Here is a 27,054-nt window from a genome sequence, read left to right as displayed (position 1 = left end):
ACGATATTTTCAGTAAAATTTTTATAAAATTGTAAAAAAAATCGTCATTTTGGACGAACGGAGTTCATATGTTCTATCTGCAACTATTCTTGTTATGAACTATGAGTAGGTACTTAGTTCGCGTGTGTATACGAGTAGGTATCATAAAAATGAACATGTATGAATTCTGGAACTAGAAACACCAACTCTTGAATAAAATTATTGCTTTTATTATTATTCTCCTCTGTTCTGTATTTTGGTCGAATCAGAATATTTCGATCGAATGTGAAAACTCTATTATTCGATAGAGTGACGATTCGTACGGCAAACTAGAATTCGAGCATAAGCTCTGGTCTATAATCAAGAAATGGACAAATCGTCCGCGAACAACATCTTTGCTTAAGAGATGGCAGTGTTTTGGTGCCATAAATCCAAAAGAGTGTTATGCAAATATCGGCAATCATAATAATAATAATAATATTATAATCGTCGGCAAAACCATAAGTCGAGAATCCAAGGTGAATATTTTGCTTAACAAAACAAATGCTATGCTAAATGTATATGCTAATTTCTGATACTGGAATCAAAACTGCTTCCAGAATTAAATTATAAGACACGTTCAATGTCTACGATTACTATACACATGGTTTGTCCAAATAAGCTATTTAATTTATTTATGAGAAAACCCCTCCTTCGCGTAGCATTAAGTAACACTAAACGATAGAGAAGAAAATGTAATATAAGTAAACACAGAAAAAATACACAAAGTGAACTATAAAATCTTTTAGGGACAAGTAACAAAACAACAAATGCAGTTGAAAATTTTAGAGAGAAAAATCGACTAAGAAAATCGTAACTATCAATGTATTATACCTTTAATTACCAGGACGAAGTTGAATTATAACATAACACATGTAAAAGTAGACAATTTGAAACAAACAATGGAGATAAATTTAAATTAATTTAAGTACGTCAGATGGCAACAAGTAACAAAAGTGAAAGGTAAATTGTGAATATGAGTAAAATATTCTCTCTAAGTTTCTTAGAACAAGTAAATGTCAAATATCATGTAACAAAATATTATTATTAGACCTGGTAACTCTAAACAGAAACGAAGAGCAGAAAAATGCATTGAAAAAACGCAATATATTTTATTATTATTTTATATTTAATTTTCTTTCAAATCTCTGTAAATTATGGAAAATTTACAACAAAATCAATATAAATAAATTATTCTTGCAAATACATAATTGGAAAATAATAATCAACCGCTGTTTTGTTTCACTTTCATTGCGAAATCCTCTCGAATGCGAGCAACGCCCTGGGTGGGTGTGTTGAAGTCGTGGAAACGAAGAACGATTGTTCGTTTGTGATACGTTATCAGCTAGCCATCACCCGAACGCAGTATTGATAAAACCGGACCACAATTGATTCACGGAAACTCTTGACCACTACTCGAACGCTTACAATTGAAAACGCAGATATGAACTAGCTGCAGTTGTTTGAACGTTGCTCGAAGTTGTTCTATGAATTTGGTATCAATGTGCCGGTTTTGATGGCAACCAATCGGGAATATGGTCATTCATTTACCAGGCCTCGGAGAAGGATTCGGCATCTGCGAACGGTGAGTAGTCGTTGGAAGTATAGTTGGCAAGCATTTCCTGATGTAACGCACGTGCGAAAATGTATGCTTGGTGTCAATAAGAATTATTACTTGTTTTGAGCTTTGAATGTATTTTAAAGTTACCGACGCAGCGTTAATTTAGTATTACTAAAGAAACGATATTTTCAGTAAAATTTTTATAAAATTGTAAAAAAAATCGTCATTTTGGACGAACGGAGTTCATATGTTCTATCTGCAACTATTCTTGTTATGAACTATGAGTAGGTACTTAGTTCGCGTGTGTATACGAGTAGGTATCATAAAAATGAACATGTATGAATTCTGGAACTAGAAACACCAACTCTTGAATAAAATTATTGCTTTTATTATTATTCTCCTCTGTTCTGTATTTTGGTCGAATCAGAATATTTCGATCGAATGTGAAAACTCTATTATTCGATAGAGTGACGATTCGTACGGCAAACTAGAATTCGAGCATAAGCTCTGGTCTATAATCAAGAAATGGACAAATCGTCCGCGAACAACATCTTTGCTTAAGAGATGGCAGTGTTTTGGTGCCATAAATCCAAAAGAGTGTTATGCAAATATCGGCAATCATAATAATAATAATAATATTATAATCGTCGGCAAAACCATAAGTCGAGAATCCAAGGTGAATATTTTGCTTAACAAAACAAATGCTATGCTAAATGTATATGCTAATTTCTGATACTGGAATCAAAACTGCTTCCAGAATTAAATTATAAGACACGTTCAATGTCTACGATTACTATACACATGGTTTGTCCAAATAAGCTATTTAATTTATTTATGAGAAAACCCCTCCTTCGCGTAGCATTAAGTAACACTAAACGATAGAGAAGAAAATGTAATATAAGTAAACACAGAAAAAATACACAAAGTGAACTATAAAATCTTTTAGGGACAAGTAACAAAACAACAAATGCAGTTGAAAATTTTAGAGAGAAAAATCGACTAAGAAAATCGTAACTATCAATGTATTATACCTTTAATTACCAGGACGAAGTTGAATTATAACATAACACATGTAAAAGTAGACAATTTGAAACAAACAATGGAGATAAATTTAAATTAATTTAAGTACGTCAGATGGCAACAAGTAACAAAAGTGAAAGGTAAATTGTGAATATGAGTAAAATATTCTCTCTAAGTTTCTTAGAACAAGTAAATGTCAAATATCATGTAACAAAATATTATTATTAGACCTGGTAACTCTAAACAGAAACGAAGAGCAGAAAAATGCATTGAAAAAACGCAATATATTTTATTATTATTTTATATTTAATTTTCTTTCAAATCTCTGTAAATTATGGAAAATTTACAACAAAATCAATATAAATAAATTATTCTTGCAAATACATAATTGGAAAATAATAATCAACCGCTGTTTTGTTTCACTTTCATTGCGAAATCCTCTCGAATGCGAGCAACGCCCTGGGTGGGTGTGTTGAAGTCGTGGAAACGAAGAACGATTGTTCGTTTGTGATACGTTATCAGCTAGCCATCACCCGAACGCAGTATTGATAAAACCGGACCACAATTGATTCACGGAAACTCTTGACCACTACTCGAACGCTTACAATTGAAAACGCAGATATGAACTAGCTGCAGTTGTTTGAACGTTGCTCGAAGTTGTTCTATGAATTTGGTATCAATGTGCCGGTTTTGATGGCAACCAATCGGGAATATGGTCATTCATTTACCAGGCCTCGGAGAAGGATTCGGCATCTGCGAACGGTGAGTAGTCGTTGGAAGTATAGTTGGCAAGCATTTCCTGATGTAACGCACGTGCGAAAATGTATGCTTGGTGTCAATAAGAATTATTACTTGTTTTGAGCTTTGAATGTATTTTAAAGTTACCGACGCAGCGTTAATTTAGTATTACTAAAGAAACGATATTTTCAGTAAAATTTTTATAAAATTGTAAAAAAAATCGTCATTTTGGACGAACGGAGTTCATATGTTCTATCTGCAACTATTCTTGTTATGAACTATGAGTAGGTACTTAGTTCGCGTGTGTATACGAGTAGGTATCATAAAAATGAACATGTATGAATTCTGGAACTAGAAACACCAACTCTTGAATAAAATTATTGCTTTTATTATTATTCTCCTCTGTTCTGTATTTTGGTCGAATCAGAATATTTCGATCGAATGTGAAAACTCTATTATTCGATAGAGTGACGATTCGTACGGCAAACTAGAATTCGAGCATAAGCTCTGGTCTATAATCAAGAAATGGACAAATCGTCCGCGAACAACATCTTTGCTTAAGAGATGGCAGTGTTTTGGTGCCATAAATCCAAAAGAGTGTTATGCAAATATCGGCAATCATAATAATAATAATAATATTATAATCGTCGGCAAAACCATAAGTCGAGAATCCAAGGTGAATATTTTGCTTAACAAAACAAATGCTATGCTAAATGTATATGCTAATTTCTGATACTGGAATCAAAACTGCTTCCAGAATTAAATTATAAGACACGTTCAATGTTCTAGGTCTAGGAAAACTTCCCAGGCATATTGCTTTTGTGAGAAATCTTTTTTAAACCCTGTCGCAAGACTAAAAGTAAGAACCTGTTATTAAACCCTGTCGCAAGACTAAAAGTAAGAATTTTCTTCAAAATATGTTGAATTGTCCGTACCCTTTTCTGGATTAACACTAGAAAAAATCCCTGTTTTCCAGGAGATATGTACGAAGCCAAACGCTCAACTTTCAACGTTTGACCAATTTAATCGTCATTATTCTTCGAGCCCAAAGTGCCCAAATGGTAACTATCTTTTAAAGTCTCAGAAATAGCTGTCGGTGATGGTGATTGTACCTGGTGAATGGTGAACAATTATTGTTGGAAATTGGAAAGTGAGTATTGGAAAGATAGTTGAATTCTGACAAGTACTCAACATACAAAGTTGTTAAGAAACCTACATGGAAGTACTTCGATTTAAACAATATCCTATTTAGGAAGTATTTTGGCCATTCCAATATATTTTGACCCGGTGTTCATATTTTTGGTTGTAATCAAAATGAACTTCATACCTTATTATGTTGAAGAATGGAATAATCTTTAAAACTCTGAGACACGATGTACTTTATTTTGATTATATCCAGAAATATTTACGTCGGACCAAAATAATTTAGAGTGGGAATTCACTATTTTTCACTTGGAGCTATTAGCGGAATATATTCAATAGTGTCACTATTTATGTACCTTTTAATTCCACTATTTCACTGTCACGCTATTACACTTTCACAAAGTCACTATACTTTAAGTTAAGTTATAACAAACGTTACAATACAGATACGCGTATTTCGGAATGTTATTTACATCCTTCTTGAGTGTATCGGTTTTATTAGTTTATAACTTAACAAACTTATAAAACCGATACACTGAAGAAGGATGTAAATTACATTCCGAAATACACGTATCTGCATTATAACGTTTCTTATGCTTCATTAAAGTATAGTGACTTTGTGAAAGTGTAAAAACGTGACAGTGAAATAGTGGAATTAAATAGTACAAAAATAGTGACACTAGTGGGAATTCAGTTATTGGATGGTATCTGTGAAATCTGATTGTCAAGCACTTTTAATAAAGATTCCAGTTTGTAGATTTGAGATTATGATTTGTGCCAATATAGAATTTAATATTGAAATGATCACAAAAGATACATTTATGATCAGATACCGAAGGTTCGATCTGCTTAAGAGAAGCCAATTTACAACTTACCTTACCTTACCTTACTTACCTTGAAATTATAATACAAAAAATTCTGCGTTTTTCATGTATTGTTGCCAATCTAATACAATTTATGTCATCCAAATGGTAGTTTTAATCAAAGGCGTGTAGGTTCTGCAGCTTTCATTGTTGTATTTTGTCATATTTATTAGAAGATATTGCTTTAGCTTTAAGATACCAGGAGCAACCCATTCTTTGTAGTATTCATAATCTGTTTAGGTACTATTGAAGAGTCAAATACATGCTAATAGCACGAGATTGTGATGCTTTTGGCATATTCTAAATACTTTCAAGGTGTTTGGACAAATTTTTCAATTTACTTGAGTTAGATATATGGGTAAAAACATTATTCGCTCATTGTTATCAAGCGAATAAGCTTTTTCCACAATCCGTTTGAGCGACTTTTTCTATCCACAGGATTCAGAAAATTTAATTACAAACTACAGTTACTGGGCATAGGTTAGTTTTGACTTATTTTTGTTATTTTAAATAAATACCACGCAGCTTTCAATTAATATGATTTTTAAACAGTTGGACTTGTACATAATATGCCAAACACACAAAATATATAATGATATATACAAAACAATGCATTAGAATAAAGATTATCAATACTAATATGTTTATGAAAATCTATGATGTTATCGATAACTACCTTTAAATAAAAAAGAAACGTATTCGAAAACTCATAGTCGATAGTAATAAGGCTTTCGACCATTTCTTATCGATTTCAGTCGTTTACGAGCTCGATTGTTTTGGTTCCATAATGCCAAAACTTCTCGATAATCTAATACTATGAAGTCGAACGAAGCTCGATGATCGTCTTTGAATCGAGAATCATAATACGAAACGTGGTCGATTCGATAAAATTTTAGTCGAATCGAGATACATAATGTTACCCCTGGTTTGCAAGACCAGTGCCTTATGCATTGAACCGCCAACCCTGGACAAAACCTCTTCAAATACAGATTCCGATTCTTAGATTTAAGGTGAGATTTGAAAAGTTGAGGAAGACGCAAACATTTGAATGAAAACGAAGTATGAATTGTCAAGTTATTTGCACTTTTATATAATAAGTATTCTATTGTTCATGGAACTTAATGTTGAAAGATTTTCCATGGAAGGGGGGTGGGGTTAAGACCCCCCAAACTTCCCCCTACGCACGGGCCTGCTATAATTTTTCGCTTCATGTAATTCATCAATAGTCTCTAATGTGAAAATGCCATAATTTTGTCTTATGATTTCATTATTGAAAAAAAAGAGAACGAACGCGAAAAGTTTATCTTGTATACCTTAGTCACATGGGCCACCAGTCTTCAAAATCGCAATTATATGTGATCTGATTAGTTTTCAGAATTAAAATATCTTCAAAATGTTCAAATAAACAATTGGCTCATGAAATATATATAAAAAAAACAAGTTCTGAATTAAAATACAGAACATAATTTACAATATTTATAAAATGACTATCATCATCGATTTTTTGTGAATTTTATGAGACTATTTTATGAATATCCAAAGTAGAGCCGTTAAAGAATTTCCCCTTCTTATCATAAGACTAGCCCCTGGAATACATTTATAAACCTTATGTCTAAAAGTCATAATTTGTTCTTATGACTTTCGAAGATTATCTTCCTGAGTGCACAACAACTAGATCACACCAATAATAATGGCTTACAATAGTCTTTAGTAAACTATGGAAGGTTTCATTCGGATATTCTATAAATTTAAATCCCACGATTTGTGAAAAATCGAAACGTCCACTGTGTCAAAGCTTCGTTTCAGAGGTTACATAATACACGCAGAGAAATTTAGCATGTTTAAAATAACAAAACAGTTAATAGATTTAAGAATTTGATTTCTGTTCACTTCAAGCTACACGCAGAGAAAAATATTGTAAAAATAGCTAAATTTGGGTTTTATATAACGAATTTTTTTATTGAAATAGTGACAAAAGTAAATCTGGGTTGATATTGCAAATATTGCTACTTGAAACTACAAAACAAGATGATTAATTTTCCTCAGTGGATTAGTTTGTTTCAATCAATGTTTTGATAAAAATAACAAAAATTTTTCTTGTGCGTTCCTGTCAATTTCTTGTCAAACAATTTCACAGTAAATTCAATTTGAAAAATTATGTAGTGAACGAATTCTAGTTTAAGTTAATTATTTGTAGCGGTTTAAATTTACAAACTTTTTAGTTGAAATAAATGAGGTTAAATTTAGCTATTTCTACTAACGCTATTGTTTGTTATAATAACATATTTTGGTTTGGTTTTAAGAATGAAATGATTTGAATAATATGATTTCTTTTTATTTGCAAGGTAATTATTGATGTTATTTTATTTCCATTTTTGCTTTTATTCAAATACTTAAAAAAAATGTTTACATTGAATCCCGGGTATTTTGATTAGTATCCAATGTTTTGGTTCTTCATCAGTCCGGTCAAGATATCTGTATCAAATAATTATTTTGTAAAAAAAATGTGTTATTCAATGTTATGCAATTTTCAAGAATACTGTAAATTCTCAATACATACACTTGGATTGTTTAAAACCCTCTATGAAATGAAAGAAGTATATCGAATTTATTTTCAAAACACGCACAAACTTTATTTGCGAGAGAAAAAATGCTGTTTATTCACGCGGAAAAAATTGCTCTAAAGAAATAAATTCAATATGGTCCATTTAAATAGTAAACTTTGTTGTATCATAACACATAAAAGATCACAGATAAATTGAAAACTTTTTTTTTTGTCGTGATATAAAGGTATAACAGTATTGAATCAATATAAACATTGCCGATAACATCAACTCAACTTTGGTTGACATGTAATAAATAGTTAGTTTATTTCAACAGTAGAATCACCCAAAACAATTTTTTTTTCATTTGACTAGTCAAAAATTTTGATTTAAATCAAACAGAAAACATTGTTGATGTTGAAAGGAAAAATCCGTTCAAAGCATTTTTTTCCCGCGCGAATTTTCTCCCGCGGATAAAGTTTGTACGCGTTTCATAAGTAGAATTTTATCTGCTTCTTCCATTCCATAGAGGGGTTTCAACAATTCAAGAGTAACATATGTATAGAATATTTTTGAAAATTGCATAAAATTACTTAACACATTTTCTTCACAAAAAAAAATTGAAGCTGGATCTTCATCTTGACCGGACTGATGGAGCACCTAACCGTTGGATGTTATAAAAATTTGAAAAACATTGATTATGGTATGTCAATAATTCGATCGTTTAGCGACAATACTCCTAAATATCTTGAAAAATTTATAATAAAAAATAATTGTTTTTTTAAGGAATTTTAAACAAATACCAATCGAAATAAAAGTAGTAACAAAAATTACTTTGTAAATTAGCTTGCAGGAAATCATTTTATTCTTAAAAACGAACAAAAATGTATGATTTCAAGAAACAAAAGCGTTAGTTGAAATAGCTCAATTTAAGATAATTTATTTTAACTAAAATAACTGAAAAACTTAATTAAAGTTCTTTCATTCATAATAAATTTTTCAAATTGAATTCACTGTGAAATTGTTTGTCAAGACATTGGCAGGTGAAATATTTGTGTTTTTTTTTATCAAAATGTCGTTTGAAACAAACTAACCCACTGAGTAAAATTGACTATCATATTTTGTAGTTTCAAGCAACAATATTTTCTATATCAAACCAGATTTTCTTTTGTCACTATTTTAACAAAAAAATCGTTGCGAGTAACCCAAATTTGGTTACATTTACAATTTTTTTGTCTGCGTGAATTTACAAACAATATTTTTGTGTGATTGGTATTGTTTTTTTTTTCAATACATAGATTTTGAAAAGTCGTGAAGAACCAATCATGCAAAAAAATATTATCTTCGTTCTCCTGCTAGCTCGTAATACTTTATACAAAAAACATGAGCCTCTTACCTAGATCCTCTTGCCTTCAGCAGCCCTTACACGTGACAATATTATTGTCAATCCAAAGTATTGTCAATACCGTCAATCCAATTGACTTGGTAACTTGAGTCCGCATTTTTCGAGAAAATCAAGCGTTTGGAGCTTCAAATATTGCAAATGAACATTGAAATATTGAGAGATGAGTTCATTGCACATATTTGACAGTTTCCTGACTGGAGAGAAAGTATTGTCGGATTGATGAGCAGTTTTGATTTTTCGACAATATTTTCGTCAATCCAATGAAGTTTCCATTACACGATCAAAAGTATTGTCAATACTCCTTGTATTGACAATAATATTGTCTCGTGTAAGGGCAGCTTTCGGAACAACGAGCCTACCGAGTGTTTTATTTTATTTTATTTAAAGCTTCGATTAATTTCTATACTCAGTATAAGGGTAGTACATCCGCAGCCGTATATGAAATATGTTTAAATATAATCAATACGAAGTTGACAAGCGAGTGTAACGGAAAAGTTAAACCTGCTATTTCTCCATTGCATATTTTTGCGATCCCAACACTAGGTAGAAGGCGAGTGGAGGCGCATGATTGTTCCTAGCACGTGAAAGCATGTGTCACAGCAAGATACGCAAACTTTTACACCCTGCGAACCTTTCCCGAACTGCTGGTACAATATCAACGTCAAAAGTTGCTCTTCGCATATCCTTCTGTTTTCGAAGCTTCTATGTTCGGCCCAATATCGTATGACTACTAGCAAGAGAGCGCTTTGATATGCACTTTAACGCGAAGAGAGCGAGAGAACGAACGAGAACATTGAAGGAAAACCTAACCATTTTCATTTTCATTCACTTTGGGAAAATTCGACAATCGATATGTGTGTAACACTCGGTCGATTAGGGTGTTTAACATTAAGGTTTTTTTTGCTGTGTTAAAATCGGGCTCTTAAGATGGAGAAAACTCATTTCAGGGATATTTGTGTTGGATTATGTAAAAGCTGAACAGGAAATTCTGAATGTTCCTTGTTAAGTGAAACCCCACATTTCTCGGTTAGAATGGAAGTGTGTGCTAGAATCAAGTCGTGAAAAGGAAAAGGATTTTTATCTGCTATTGATTAGAGTGCAACTCGAGACACGGGCATATATCGGAATTATTCTCAGTGGATTTTGAATTGAGTACTGTGTGTAGTTTGATAAAAATTTTCCGCTAGTTCCATAAAGGCTACCCCGGGTTATACGATCCGTATTTTATTTTTTCTCCATTACTGACAGCTTTTAGTAGGCTGTGAAAACGCACGAAATGCAGCCTCCCCCACGGAAAGTAAGCCTACAGCTCTGCTAAAATCTGTGAAATTCATCGTGTTAAATATTTCGTCGAAATTTTTTTACGTCAATTGCAGGGAAACTATACGAAATTTCTAAAGAATCTTCACTCGGAACAACTAGCGAAGCTTGCACTGAAGAATCAAAATGAGTGTGAGCTCCTGGAGGATATTCGTCAATTTACCCTGAAACGTTCGGCTATCGAAAAGTCGTACAGCGAAGCACTCCTGAAAATCTCATCGGCATATCTCAATAAGAAGCAAGCATGTATACCAGAAATAAAAATGGATGGAGCGGAAGAAAAATGGTAAATATCCGTTAAGATACACGAATTTGTTAGATTTTCCTTATTATTGTTTAATCGTTGAAGGTAAAGACGAATAATGCTTACTATTTTTCTGCATATAATCTAATATTTATTTCCCATTATACAAGATTAGTAGTTCAAGTAGACCAGACAAAAAGTTGCAATAAAATCCCATTATATTTTTCTTTTTACTTTTTATCAATATTATTATTATTATTATTAGTATTATTATTATTATTATTATTATTATTATTATTATTATTATTATTATTATTATTATTATTATTATTATTATTATTATTATTATTATTATTATTATTATTATTATTATTATTATTATTATTATTATTATTATTATTATTATTATTATTATTATTATTATTATTATTATTATTATTATTATTATCACTATTTTTGGCTAGAGTCTTGTTTCTTTAAGATTTTCGTGGTAATGTATGTCTATAGTATTTTTTACTATTGGTGTATTTTCGGACTTATGAAAGAATCCATAGTATAGTAGGATTGTACTGTAGGCATGCCATTGTTCAGAACATTTATGAATCGGTTGCGAAATCTGTTGAAACAGAAGTTCAAAATCTGAATCGGAATGTAGAATCATAGCATTGCGTTTTGATATGACTCTAGTTATTTAAGGAAAAACAGGAACCGGTTTATCATTCTACGTTTTTTTGGAACTAATAAAATTTACTGTGATGAATTTAGAGAATAAATATTTGGTGCTAAAAGCACATAAGTTTTTAATTCATTTATTACTTTTCGTCTTCGATTCATCAATTCATATTGAACAGGAATTGCCACCTAGCAATTCGACATAAACAATATAATGTACATAACATAGATTTGATTTTTCAAATGATTTGGAATTTACTCTATATCTTTCATAATTTTTGTTAGTTTTTATGTTTGGAAGAAATCTCGAAACGTTTTTGATTTCTACCGGTTCGCACGGAATTTGTTTGTTTTCACTTAAACAGCTAAGTAGGCCCAGTTTCTTTTAATTATTTCGATTTTATTTTTTTTATATGACTCCTTATAATTACGCTAAACGGAACGGCTTTTCCATATACATTTTGTTTAGTAGAGATAAACCAATAACAACCTTAATTTTTACTATCATTTTTTTCCACAATGATGATTACCGTTCGAACTAATTGACATTGAATCAAAGCATGCTTATTTTTTTAGCTACTTATGTCGTTTTCGCTTGAGGAAACTGAAACTGACCCAGGGTAGTTTCATCAAACAAACAGTTTTCACGAAACTCTGTTGGGTTCGCACTTAACAACGGGGGTTTGAGCAAACCTGATATAAAAACCTGGTTTGAAACTGACTCGATTTTCAGCTCAACAACGTTGAAACTAGGTTCGAAACTAGCTTCAAACAAACGGTTTGACAGCAGTTAGGGTGGAAACTGGGTTAGGTTTGGCATCAAGCGAAAACGACATAACTCTAGCAAGTAATGTGATCTGAACCACCTATTCATATTATATTGGGTTTTGTTGAAGAGAGTGTATTATTGTTGTTAAGTTCTGTCTCAAAAGTACTGGCGTAACCTGTCCGGTCTTCGTAGGGTTTACCCTAATGAATTGATTTCTGATAATATTGATATGTAGACATGAGCTGATTGTGCTCATTGCTCTGACCAATAGTCACATAAGAAGGTATAGATCCTCTTCAGGATACCGGTAAAAAGACTTTCACATTTTTTTTTTCGATTGAAAGAATCTCTCCGTACTGCGAAAGGATCCTCGAATAATATCATTGCTGACGGAGACAGATAACGCACTTCCGCAGCACCATCATCCTTACTGGTATGTTGTACTTTCTGTACGATGATAAACATTCTCTGAATACCCCCCTCCCCCTTCCTCCCATTTCCCCTTATTCGGATGATGATAAAAGTACAGGGTCATTTCGCCGAAAGGGTTATTTTGCCGAATGACATTTCGCCGAATGGGCCACTTCGCCGAATCCTGAAATCGTCCTAAAATCGTAATTAGAATTAATTTAAAATAAAGACAAGTGAAAGATGATAGAGTTAACGCCCCTACAGTTGTACTTCTTGAATAAAGATTGATTCTTGTACTCTTGAATAAAGATTGAATCATGAACCTCAGAACGGAGTTCCCAAGAAAACTTGTTGACCATTAGCTACTGACCATCAAAGCAATTGCATAGGTGTATCTAAAAGGCAAATGTATGTGGTATTTTCCGTTTATTACGTGATGCGTTTAATGCGGCTACCCCACACCATTTTGGTGCATGTGCTGTCCGACCTCACTACCGCTCGTTCGGATCTAACTAAACCAAAGAAACCTAGCTTTGAGTAGACCGGGCAACGAGGCGGTTACAGGTTTGTATGCAAGAGACCGCCGCTTACGACGGCGGGTCGGCGTCCGACTCGGCGAAATGACCCTTTCGGCGAAATGACCCTTTCGGCGAAACGACTTTCGGCGAAATGGCATTCGGCAAAACGACTTTCAGCGAAATGGCTTTCGCGGCGAAATGACCCGCTCCCATAAAAAAAGCTAGGACAAATAATTGCCTTTGATAAATTTCTCTTGGAATGTAATTTTTAAACCTAACTTGCAAAAGGATTTTTCACCCTTGAGAACGGCCTTCTGGCAGTTACCCGGAACATTTGTCATGGTGAACGATAACATGCGTGTATAACAGGCATGTTTTTGTAGTTCTTTCTTATTATGTAGTATTATTTATCAATTCCTCCTCAGTTTTCACGACAAAATTGTTGGAGTAGATCTTGCGCTTCAGGTTGTTCCGGAAATTCTCGAAAGGACGCAGCTGGGGAAGTTGGGCGGGCTCATCAACTTGGGTTCCACATTGTTATTCAGCCGATCCATTTCCTCCAACGATCGCTTCAAGTAGTGGGCCGACGCCAAATCCGGCCAGAATGCCGCGTCTTCAACCTTATGGTATTTCTTGATGAACGAGAAAACTTCCTATCGGCATTTCGTACTAAAAATATCTCGTTCTCGGTCAGTCCGGAGCAAAAGAAAAGCGGTTTTTATATCTCCTTCTCGCTGATTATCAGCCACAGCATCACCTTCTTGGAAAACTTGGTGTGTGAAATGAACTTCTCCTCTGAGTTCGCTTCCTTCGTGGAGGAAGTAAAATACGAAGTGCCCTTTTCGATAGATTACATAACTTTTACATTGGTAAAATCATGCATTTAATACCTACACAATAATGCATTATTTACCCATGGTGTATTTTCCATAAAGTACTAAACAGAAAGAAAAGATGAAATTTACATGATATGTAAACCGATAGTACTATGAAATAGACATCAGTTGAAATGAAAATCTGATTTAAAACCATGATTGATGTAAAATTACATAAAAATTCATTTAGTTTTTTATTGAACAAGACTGTATATTTACAAACCGCTTAGTTTTGTAATGTAACTTTCCATTCAATTGTCTGCTCCAAATATGAGCATGAAAATAAATGTAAATTCACAAAATATTTTTATCTGTGTAGGATAATTTGTTGATTTATACCGATGTTGTATTTGGGTCACGTTGTTGTGTGCTGATCGCCACAACTCTGGGGGATCCAGTCTCCAGTTGGTGGTCGGCAGTAGCTGATATGATGGACCTTACATGGGGATAGTCCAGATGACGTGGGTATTCATCGATCGTGGCTGCATTCGTTTGTTCCTGTAGGTCTGCGGAAATCAACCCCTAGACTACGAAGGCACGTCGGGTGTCCCGCATGTTGATGATCGGCTGGAGCGGCCTTCCGTGGGCGATGATGGTGATGTTACGGAAATGAATGAAAGAAACATAGAGAAGTAAATGTTGTGGAAACGGAGTAAAAAAGATGGTATGAAAACGAATTATCATGTTATTCCTAGCCAGGTGGGAATCGCTTCTGTATCACACTTTCTGAGTAGTGCTTCGATTCGACCATTTTACTGGCAGATATCTACAAATTACCAGAAAGATGTGGAAAAAAGCTTTTGATTACTTCAAATCTACGAGATTGTTTTCAAATTTTACTTAGAGGAACTTATTCCAAAAGAGTGCCTTTTTATTTCGTGAAGCAAATGTAGACTACATATAAATATAAACCAGAGTGACGACAGCTGTTCGTTTGAAAAGCCAGGTTTCTTCCAAACGAGCAAACGACCTGTCAAATACAAAAACTGCCAACATTTGGGGTTAAATATTTGAAATTGTTGACAACATAACGGATGAGATGTCATCATTCTGGTTAAAGGGACTCTAATTCTAATATTTTTTAATTTGAATCCCTGGTAAAATCACAGAGAGCAGATCTCTATGTAAAGATTTCAATGTGTGTAGTAGTAATTCGCCATCGGAGGCGATCACAATCGCTTATAGGTTCTCGCGTTCGAGCTTGCATACAATGGTGAGTCATGCGTGCAAAATTGTACGCCACGGTGCTCTTCAACGAAATTTTACTTGTATGCTGTACACAGATTTTTTAAAAAAAGCTGGTATAAACTTTGGAAGTCAGTTCTCTGTGGTAAATGCAAGACGAATTGCTACGTCACATTTTTGTAAATGACACCTGGGGTAACAGAGGTATTTTGGCTCACTTTAGGATTTATTTTATTTGGCCCATTTTGTAAAAATATCCACCAAATGTTGTAATATTTTTGAAAACCTCTTCCGCAATAGGTAATTTAAAGTGATTAGCTTCAAATTGATGCAACATCTGTTACTCTATGGCTGGACATATAATTGCATACATTCCCACATTGTTTCAATGACGAATTGAGTAATGAAATCTTACTCGACTGTCCGTTTCTCGTTTCGCGCTACTACTATAGTTTGTAATATACACCGATAAAAATAGTTTGTGAATTTACATCTATTTTCATGCACATATTTCGAATAGGCAATACGTTCCAATAGAATTTAATTACAAAACTAAGCGTTAATTGAAAGATAGAGTTATATTAATTAAAAATTCAATGCAATCCAATTTAGTTTTACATCGATGAAGGTTTTCAATTAAACTTTCGATTCAACCCATGTCTTTTCCATGTTACAATTGATTTACATGTCGTGTAAAATTCATTATATCATTCTGTGTAATCCCTTTTATTTTACCCTTTTCTGTGAAACGATTTTCCAAACTAAATTGCCTACCAAATAAACTGGAAAAATGTACAAATATCTTTACAGGAACATGTGGAGCGTATGGCAGACGGTGCTGGAGGAGAACGAAAAACTGGCCCGTGCACGCCTCGCCGCCGTTGAGGTTTTCCAACAACAAATTGCAGACGAGGCAAAAATACTGCGGAGTGGCAAGTTGGGTAGCAGCAAAAAATGCATCGAACATCTTGGTCAGGTTCAGAAGGAACTTCAACTATCCGTACAGGATGTTGATAAAACAAAGAAGTGTTACTTTGATGAAGAACACTGTGCTCACGATGTTCGTGACAAAGCACGAGACATTGAAGAGAAATTGAAGAAGAAAAAGGGATCATTCTTTCAGTCGATAACGTCACTGCAGAAAAATAGTGCCCGGGTGACTTCGCGGAAAGAACAGCTCGAGGAGAAATCGACGGGCGCTCGAAATGATTACATATTAAGTTTGGCTTCGGCAAACGCACATCAGAACCACTATTTCACCATTGATTTGCAGACCACGATGGCCACGATGGAAAATTATGTTTACGAACGAGTTGCCGATTATCTGGCTCTGATTGGTCGCACTGAACTGCTAACCTGTTCGGCAACGCAGAATTCATTCGGCAAAATACGCGATCAAGCGCAACAGTTGACGCGTGAGTACAACCTTCAATGTTGCTACCTGTATTATCCTGTGTTGAAGCAACATATTCAGTATGAATTTGAGGCGTGCGACAATGATCCAGTTAGGAAGATTACAGCAGATCATGAATCAGCTGCAGAGACACTGAATAGGGAAGGTAAACGTTGGGCCGGACGAGTAGCACGAGAGAACAACGTGATTAGGGATAATGCTCGGAAATTGGCCGTGTGTACAGCGTTGAGGGAAGCGGGGCATCGTAATGATCCCAACGATCAAAACGGTCCGGATCTGGAAACGAAAATCGATGAATTCCGTGAAAACATTCGAAAGGCGGAAACTGCCAAATGCAAGGCTGAAGCACGACTCGAGTGTCTAAGATGTGGTGGTATCAATGTGGACGACTGGCTCCAAGAGGCTGAAACACTCAGCGTTCAAGAAATGCCACGCTCGGCCAGTTCTTTATCGATGCGCACTGATGCTTCAGGGCAAGGGGTTTGTATATTCTTAGTAATCGTGTAAAAGAAAATCTAACTATTGAATCACGTTCTAGGAGAATCCAAGCTCTGATTCATTTTATGACAGTGATAATGCTGAACAGGACCAGCCAATATCAGAGTCATCGCCGGCACCAAAGCAACCGGAACCACCAATGGATGAATTCGTGGAAAGCGACGAGGATGATGGTATGTTATCTTACTAAATTATTAAATTAGAATCAAAATTAGACATTTTCAATTTTCATTACAGATTTTGAAGTGGAACAAGAGCGTCAAAAGATTGAGCAAATTTCTCATGGGTGGGATGATCCTACTCAGGTAGATTGGGGAGCTGAAGAAGCAGCAGCAGCAGCGGCAGCAGCTGCGGCTGCAGCAGCCGGTTCATCCTCACAACAACCTTCGGGACAAACTTTCAAGTGTACTGCGCTGTATTCGTACACGGCACAAAATCCGGATGAATTGACAATTGTTGAGAGCGAGCAGTTGGAGGTAGTTGGTGAGGGTGATGGCGATGGATGGCTTCGAGCTCGCAACTACCGCGGTGAAGAAGGATTTGTTCCCCACAATTATCTGGATGTCGAGCGAGACACACCTGTAGATACTCACACCACAGCGCAGCTTTCAACGCAAATATCATTTTCTTCTGTCGACTACACTGTGGACAATGAGGATCAAGACCAAATGCAAGATTCTGGTCAATCACCGGATCAGATATCCGTGATCTCAGCGCCGAGAAAAGTGCATCAAATGTTTTGCATTGCACTGTACGATTACGATGCAACAGCGGAGGATGAATTAACCTTCGAAGAAGGACAGGTATGCTTTAGATCATGCGTCATTCTAGACTAGAGAATTTATTTTGGCATGAAAAATTTAGGTATATTGTTTTTTTTTCGGTTCAATCACCTCACAATATTTTAAATACACAGATTTTCAAACTAATCACCAAGAGTCCACATGGAGTAGATGACGGATGGTGGGAAGGCGAATTGAACGGCAAAATCGGTAACTTTCCCTCGTTGGTTGTAGAAGAGTGTGACGAAAATGGTGAACCGTTGACTGACGCCGAGGATGAATCTCCACCACCATCTGCTCCGCCATCTTTCGCGGCACCTGCACCACCTCCGATGGTTCTTCATCAAGCAACGCCACCGGAGGGCGAGAGTCCAAGTATGTGTTAGATCAACTTAGAAGCGATTGCATACAATGGTCATGTTTATCGAATGCATTTTATTTCAGACCTAGAACAAAATAGCTCAGTACCCGCAGTTGATCGATTTGAATTCGAGTTAAACGACGATCAGCACGACAAATATGGATCGCAGTTTTCAGCACCTCCACCGTCTCAACCGCCTCCAGGTAAGACTGTTTATCTGAAACTAGTGGATATCTTGAAAAATACATGAAATATTCAACCATTTTCTATTTCGCTGCTCAGTTGTTATATGCGAGGAACCAGAGGTAATGTAGAAACCTGAGAAATGAAAATTTCAGTTGAAATCTACCATTATGATGTGTTTTGGATCATTATTTTGGATTTTTTTTAAACGTTTTTAACGATACAGAAAAAGATAACATAATTTTGAGAATCGTCTTCGATTTATTAGTAATACTTTCACTGCCATACACAAGGCATCTAGTTTTCATGTAACTTATAATTGTTCAACTATTAACTTTTTTGATGTGGAACACATCTTTATTAGGGGTGCAAATCAGAAACTCAAGAAAAACTACACCTAGAAATGTGATCAGGTTTTAAACACTTACAGCTCAGTCTGTTTTGTATTAATTATTAACATTATTTCATCATTTGATAGGAAATATTTCTACGTATTGATTTGAATGTTCATAGCCATGTATTTTGAATTGTATATCATTGAAATGTTGATTAATAGCTAGCAGTGTCCTATTTTGTCTGCAAAAAATCTCCAGCATACCGGATTTCCCTGTCATAGTCGACGGTTTTGAAGGAGTAAGCGATGTATCAAAGAGAGAGCATCGCTCTGATTGGCCAATCGATGCAAAAGCGAAGCTGTTGGAAGCACGCGAATCTATAAATAGAAGCGAAGCTAACGTTTCAGTCCTATTCCTAGCATGCTAGAGGTAGGTTGTTGCTAGACAGCAAGACAAAAACGTGCCATAAAACGATTTGAAGCTTTAAGGGCTGATGCCAGTTGTTAGCGTAAAACCGTGTCGCTCGCTGTGCGTATTACATTTCTCTTCATGCTCTCTCGTAAATGTGTAAAATGACTCTCGATGTGGCCGGGTGGCCAAGAAAGTTTTGATATTTTCGGTTACAAGTTTGACTACATCACATAAAATCCAACAAAGCTACCGCCTGTTTGGCAGCCTTGATGAGCTGATTTTATTTCTCTCTCATGTTTCGTTACTTTATCAGGATACAAGAGCAGAAAAAAATGGTGCCGCCATAGAAACGTACTTACCATTACAAAAATAACATTCACTTAATTTTTATCGCGACAACATATATGTTTTTATGCACTAATCGCATCTAAACTAAATTATCTAGACATTGTCAGGATAGATTTTTGATCCATGCTTTTGAAGGCGAGATATTCAATGAACAAGTTGAAAGTTGCCGTTTTCAGCTATGCAACTCTTCCTTCAGAAAAAAGATTCTCCGACCGCTAAAGTCAAACAATTATTCTGAAATTTTCACAAAATAATCTAAACTAAATTTCTAAGAGATTGTCTGTTGGGTTTTTTTATATTCGTCGCCGTTTTTGAGAAAATCAGATTTGAAGCGTGAAAATAGCCCTTTAAAACGCCCTAAAACACACTGGCCTCAGCCCTTAATTGGTATACTCTGATCTTGTGTCATGCAAGCTCGGAATTCCATGTTATGTCGTTTCCCCACGAGAAATTGACAACTACCTCTGGATAAATTTTGAGTGCTTAAGATTAATTTCTAATTTATATTAGATGAACTCGATTGATAATGAGAAATAGTTTATCGCTTCAACCGAGATCGCAGAATGGTAGAGAAACTTAACGCTAAAAAACTGCTTGCATAAAAAACTTGAACACAAGCTTGGCGAAGAGAAGCTTAATTATCGAAATCACAAGTATGTACAAAGATATAATTGAATATATTTGGGATAATGGTGTAATTTCGTCGGTCATAAAACAAATGCAAATCAAGACAAATGATGTTCGGTGTTGGTTCGAATTGATTGAACTGTTTGATTGTAGATCTTTAGAAATTTTGGTTGCCTTGTTCCACATCAACGGCTCGAACAACCCCATAGGGCTGATCCTTGTAGTTTTTTCTTTACGTTTCTTTATTCTTCGTGAAAACGAATGGAATGTGTATTTCAACCTTTTAACATCATCTTTCGAACAATTGATTGAAAATGATGGCTGATTGAATGAGCGACAATGATTTTTGCAAATAAGTATTGCAAATAATAGTTGCCGCCGCTGTGTGACTCCATGAACTTTTCCCCAGAATAACAAGATGCTAAATTTGGCCAAAGCAGAACAGATCCATTGTATTATTTTCTTGGTTGATGGCCTCGGTCGCGATATAAATGTCCGTGTTCAAGCAACAGGAACAATTTAAATATCAATCAACGGGGACGGGTATAGCGTGATGGGTAAGTCGATGCCTTTCACGCAGCCCGCCTGGGTTCGATTCCCAACCCCGCACATAGGGTCAGAAAGTTTTTCTGGCCCGAAGAGGCGAATGACATTAATGTTAAAGCCTCTATAATTGAAACAAAAAAAAAATATCAATCAACACTGATTTTTGAAGTTACTCGGTTTATAAATACATTATAGAATTTATGACACGTTTAAAATTTCTTAATCAATATTGATATTATTCTATTTACATTCGCAGGCAGAGGAAATGGAATCCAAACCAGATGCAGCAGTAGAAACCACTGGTGAGGACTCAAATCAGCTAAACTTCAACGCTCAAATTATCGTTACAGCAGCCACGCCGATGCATGATGAGCCAGATAAGAAGTTTCCTCCGCCATCTGAAGAAGCAGAAGACGACCACGACGATCAGCCGATAGAGATAATCGAAAAACAAGAACAGGAAACTCAAGAGGTTAGTGCAAAGGAGAAATCTAAGGTAGAGTCTCCACCGAAAGAGCAGCAACAGAAACAACAGCCAGCACCAACGAAACCACCAACACCACCAAAACCTGCTAAACCAACATCACCGCCAAAACCGGCAAAACCTGCTACACCTCCGAAGGAAAAAGCAAAATCACCCCCACCTTCATCAACGGACTCAATAGAAGAGGAACCTGAAGAGAACTCTGCGCCTCTTCCACTGGACGAACCTGCAGCTCCCTTCGAAGCCACATTTGAGGCCAACTTCGAAGCCAACTTCGCCGCCAATTTCGACGATGCCTTTGGCAACAATCAACCAGAGCTACCTAAACAGGTTGTTGGTGGTCGGGCAAGCATACCGGAGGAACTGGAGCCACATCAATTGGCACGCTTGCAGAACCTCAAAGAGTCTAACGCATAATGACCTCGTAATGAGTTCTAGTTGATTATTCGTTATGTGAATCAGATTAATAACCATCAGCTAGATTCTTTGTTAAGGATAATATTTATTCAATGAACAATATGTGTAAAACCAATTCATGAATGTTTGTATTCCAAGAGCACATTCGTTTGCTGAACAATTGAACATTCGCAGGTAAACCCATTTTGAAACGGTTGCGAATGATTTGTATTTGACTGTATACATACATGACACTTCCAAAACAATTCGTTTTAAGCTCTACGATAGTTTGTAATATCCGACAAATTGAATTCCTATCGTCCGAATAGTACATCGTACAATCATAATTGTCTTCACACGTCATTCGAATTGAATTGCATTCCATTCAAAAACCTCGGCATGTACAGTCATCGAAGTAGTACGAACCATTATTCAAGGACCAGTGCATAATGCGCCTATGTCTATGTATGTCTTTCTTCTGACTATCAATTACCATTTGGGATGCACTTTGTATAATGTGATAAATTCTAATCGATAACATGATAGATAATATGTTTTCACTTAGTCCAACTCACTGGACATGGTAGCATTCATTCATGTAATGTTGTGAAGCGCAGACAGAGCATCAATGATATTATTAGAGACCACTACAGATCCAGTGTGTTGTTTCAATCGGGAAATTGTTGAACATAAACATTTTTCGAGGCGTCAACTATCAATTCAATTTCAATCAATAAGTATGATCAAAAGAGCAATGTTTTGGCTAACACTCATAAGCTAGACTATTCTAAACTGTTGAACAAAACCCAACTAATGCCTATAAAACTAGTCTATAATTAAACCTTACATATATATATGAGAAATGCGCATTCTTAGCTTATTATGTACAACGCGATCTGATGCATAGTTATTAAATATAATACCATTAATCGAATATAGAATTAAAATCTATTACCGAAGAATGCTTTCTGCTATCCAAATAACCACGACATTCAATGTTAGCTAAAACAAATTCTATAACATTCGTTTCAGTTCAAATAAAGTCTCATCGCGTTAGTACCTATAGTATGTGAAAAACATCAGTTGCAGTAGTTTACAGAATCCTACGCGGATTGGTTAGATATCCATACATAACAGATGTTGACATATGTTTCACAAGAATAGAGTTTGAAATTTATCGACAAGAGTTAAGGTACTATTAGAAGTTTCAGTTGTTACTACGAATATCTATTAGACAAGTACAAATATCTACATCTTTCGAACACTTGACAGTTCGCAAGTGCGGACAGGCGTAATTCCTCCGAGATACCTAAGACTTATTTTGGAACTAGCTCGTTTCCCTGTCTACAGGGTTCGTGAATGATGTAATTACATTCCTATTAGCTGTTTGTGGTTCTTTGCCAATTAACATGACATAACGTCTCAAAACGAGTAGGATGAACATTGTTTGACTGCTACCAAACTATCGTTTTGAATGTATCATGCTTTCAACTTAGCAATGACATCCACATCAGGGGTTATTTTTTTTAGAAAAGTTTCATTGAGACGATCAATCAATTGCGGTCGACGTCAAGATTAATATATTAATTTTTTTAAACGAATATTGCTCACGTATCCGACGTTAAAACGGCCCCTGAACTTGACATAGTATCCCTTCATATGAGTTGCTTACAATATAGTCGACTGATGCTACGTGTGAATCGCTTTTACATATTGTTTTGTTTTCATCAGAAAATATTTTGGCCACCTATTTTTCACTACGGTCGCCGTTTATTTTTCACCGGGCGTAGAAACCTCAATAGCGGCCCTTACACGATCATTAAAAGTGTCATTACTAAAAAGTAATGGCACTTTTAATGAACGTGTAAGGTCTACGAGTTCAGTAATGACACGAGTAATGATGGAATTCCGGATTTTCCATCATTACCAACATTATTTCTTCTTGTTATTTTTTTTGTGGAAGTGCTGAAATTTAGAACTATACGCGAAAAAATGACAAAGTGTAGATTTAAATTGATAATATTTCATTAACCTTAACGTTTCAATGGCAAATCAAATTTATTTTCAGCTAAACGAAAATAAAAATATTGCTATTGCTATTGCTGGAGTAGTTACAAATACTCATCATTAATAATGAACGTGTAATGCTAAAAAGTAATGATGTACAGTAATGCAGTAATGACGAGCGTTTGAGCAGAAGTGTCATTACTTAGTAATGACACTTTTAATGATCGTGTAAGGGCCGCTAATATCTCATACGTTCATACGTTCAACACTAAACGATAATCAGAAATGGTGAAACAGATTTCACCTAGGTGTGGAGTATGGGTGGTAGGTTAGAGAGGAGAAAGCGAATTTATAATGAAAGGAAGTGCAAAAATTGCATTTCCAGGTGTGGAATTCCACTCCTAGACATATACCAGGTGTGGAAATCCACTCCTAGACATATTCCAGGTGTGGAGTACATTATAATCCTACTACCTACCTTCTGCCGCCCCTGCTGATAATATATAAATGCAATGATAGATTGTTATTCTCGAGATTGAATTAATCAGCAAAATGTTCACTTTTCATTAGGCAGTATTTACTCCACTTGCAAAATAGCCAAGACGTCACATTTTCAAGACATGCCACTCTCAGATTTTACGAACAAATCGTAAGCGAACGTTTTGGCGAGCATGGCGCCATAGGTGAATTTTCATTGAATTTCGTACAAATAAGTAAATAGCAGCACTGCGCACCCATACAATTGACGTAATATATTCAATGAGATGTCATGCGATGTCGTTGCTGAACTGAAGACCCAACCCGAATTTCAACCGTTCTGGTCCTTCGATGGGAGATCGCACCCTAGGAAAGCAATTCAGCAGAAGAAGATAATTGATTCCAACATATTTTTTTCGAATGAATCCCGAATTCCTTGAGACAGTAATCTTGGCCCACTACTATTAGGTTTTTTACCGTCACTGCTAATCTCAATCGGATGAACACATTTTAACAGTTCAGCGGTACTGTTTGTAAACAGAGATTTTTTTGTTTGTCTGTTGACAAATTGGATGAGACCATTGACGGTCCATATCGACTAAATAGAGTTTTAAAACATTTGTTCACGATTGGATACGGTTTGTTCTTGAGATTTATTGAATAAAAGTGACTAGTTGCAAAGTGTAAAGATGATTGTATAAGACGTGTTCTTCGATTTATGTTTAAGCTTGTTTAAGCTTGTTTGTAAACAGTACCGCTGAACTGTCAAGGATGAAAGCTTGTTCATTTGTTACATCACGATAAAAAATCTAATTGGTTATCGACGCAACTTCACTGTTTGACATTGGATGAAGATTGGTCGTTGTTTCCTTCAGCCCGCTCTACCCTCAGAAAAAAGCGTTCAACGGTGATCCTTCATTGGTCCAATACGTTGGATCATTGGTGCAATGAACGTCCAATCAATCGTTCAACGGGAGGCCAACACGAGACCTTCGTTTGCCGATTTTGAAACAGACCATTGAACCGAATGCCATTTTTTTCGTTCAATAAACCCGGCAGAGGTCCATTGTTGAGCCATTTTTAATATGAGGAGTTGGAGCCCTGTTGGACTAGTTTTACTGGAGAATTTTCGAGGTTTTTTCACTTATTTTTTTCAAAATAACACTCCATACCTGTACTATTCTTCTACTTTACGTAGAATAACAATAAATTTGCTTTCTATATGAAGGTAACACCTAATTTTCACACCATTTTTGCAAGAGAAAAAAACAACAACAACCCGATCCAGCAACAAACGTTCAGCGACCAACAAAATATAATCGCTTGCTGAGTGGGAGGGTTTGACATTCGAATTTCCTTGATCTCCTTTCGTCTTGATCTGAATCAGCTTTAAGACACCGCAAAAAAAACAGCTTCGATGAAGAGCAGTAGCACTCATATAAAATATTATTATGGAATATATCAATCAAGCGGGGTAAAACAGGAATTACGATTTTAATAACGATCTCAATCCATTTCTCGTTTCATGCGCTGTGCTGTGAAACTTAGTCAATGTTTCTGAGGATATTTGTACCCGTCTAATAGGGCTTATGATGCTGTCTAAAAATACATCCCGTCTCCCAAAAAAATATATCCAATGGAAAGGGTACAGCAAAAATCTAGCACTTATAATACGATAGTATTATGTGTAGCAATATTTATTCACGGAATGATATTGAAATATATACGACAGATCCTCAGTATCGTCACTGTGCGTGTTAGATCGAATTGGAGATTATGAAACGCATTCATAGACTCGACATTAAAGTTCCGCGTACTTATCAAAAGTTTTCAAAGGCTGCAACTTGTGTATTAGGCAAATAAAAAATGTGTCAATATAACAAACCTGATGATGTTGAAACGAACTAAACCATTAAACTTCTGTTACTCTAACACGAATCAGAATAATATAATAATTTTCATCATGTAATTGAACCATCTGCGAAATTGTAATAAACCAAAAACTGAAGCAAACGGAATATACAAAAACTAAATGAAAAATTATAGTATTATTTCCCGTATGTCAACGGCCCTAAAAAATACACACTTTACACTGTTTGTTATGTAACTGGGTTTTAGCGAGATTAAAAAAAGTACATGTCTTACAACTGTTGGTGAATTGTTTACATTTTCAATTTTCATAATCCATTGATAGCTGTCAAGCAACATTCATTCAGCTCATTTTGTGAAGTTATGCCATTTTCGTGTAAAACTTATTTTATCTATTAGGTTCCGCCCGAACATGACGCAACCTAAAAAAATTGCTGAATGATATTTTGACAGCCAACGGTGGTTTGGAATGTTAATTCTAATTTTAATACGTGTTATTAGAAATGTGAACAAACCGTCGGTTTATATTGAACACGAACTTTACTCATCACGAGTTCATTTGTGATGTCATCTTTCAAAACCTTATTAATGATTTGTGTACACATTCAATTATACACATTTAAAATTTAAATTTATTTATGTCGTACACAGTAAGGGCATGCTCAGGAGTGTTCTAGTTCTAGATGCATAATTTGAAATAGTTTGAAATGATAACATTATTTTAACGGTACATGAAAATGACGTACTTTTGCATGACACAATATTCGCAACGCACTACTAATTTTTAGTGTTGATATTTTAATACGCTTTTTTGGAATCACAACTTATGTGATTTCTAATCGTCAATCAAAATAATCGTTTAATATTACGACTGAATTACGATTTCATTTGATAATTTTATTATTGCTCTTGTTTGTTTTGAGATACAACAAAATTTATTTCTCATATGAACCGCATCACTTGAGTAGGGATGTCAGATTTTTGAAATTACTCGATTGTTCAACAATCGATTGTTATTAATCGATTACTCG

General features: G+C 35.2%; 1 protein-coding gene across 3 annotated transcripts; it reads left to right on the top strand.

Moving 5' to 3' along the window:
- The first annotated feature begins 10,065 nt into the window (after positions 1 to 10,065).
- On the top strand, positions 10,066 to 26,194 carry LOC131434420 (protein nervous wreck). 3 transcript variants are annotated; one of them, XM_058601109.1, is made up of 10 exons: positions 10,066 to 10,588; positions 10,668 to 10,897; positions 16,096 to 17,179; positions 17,238 to 17,370; positions 17,435 to 18,000; positions 18,114 to 18,354; positions 18,424 to 18,543; positions 18,623 to 18,645; positions 21,047 to 21,092; positions 21,144 to 26,194. In XM_058601109.1, the coding sequence occupies exons 1-10, from the start codon at positions 10,568 to 10,570 to the stop codon at positions 21,689 to 21,691; spliced, it is 3,012 nt and encodes a 1,003-aa protein (XP_058457092.1). In that variant the 5' UTR covers positions 10,066 to 10,567; the 3' UTR covers positions 21,692 to 26,194. The 3 variants fall into 3 exon arrangements, with proteins under 3 accessions (XP_058457092.1, XP_058457091.1, XP_058457090.1); XM_058601108.1 differs by having other exon boundaries at positions 21,141 to 26,194; XM_058601107.1 differs by having other exon boundaries at positions 10,067 to 10,588; positions 21,047 to 26,194.
- The last annotated feature ends 860 nt before the right edge of the window (positions 26,195 to 27,054 follow it).

The sequence above is a fragment of the Malaya genurostris genome, chromosome 3, assembly GCF_030247185.1.
Source record: "Malaya genurostris strain Urasoe2022 chromosome 3, Malgen_1.1, whole genome shotgun sequence".
NCBI classification, from domain to species: Eukaryota; Metazoa; Arthropoda; class Insecta; order Diptera; family Culicidae; genus Malaya; species Malaya genurostris.
Note: the sequence above shows the minus strand (reverse complement) of the source record. Positions and strands in the feature narration are given on the sequence as shown.

Excerpts from the sequence above, each read along its gene's own strand:
- LOC131434420 (XM_058601107.1), top strand. The coding sequence starts at position 10,568 with ATGCAGCCTCCCCCACGGAAA. Across the intron at positions 18,355-18,423 it reads ACCGGAGGGCGAGAGTCCAA|ACCTAGAACAAAATAGCTCA; the intron begins GTATGTGTTAGA and ends ATTTTATTTCAG. Across the intron at positions 18,646-21,046 it reads TTATATGCGAGGAACCAGAG|GCAGAGGAAATGGAATCCAA; the intron begins GTAATGTAGAAA and ends TTACATTCGCAG.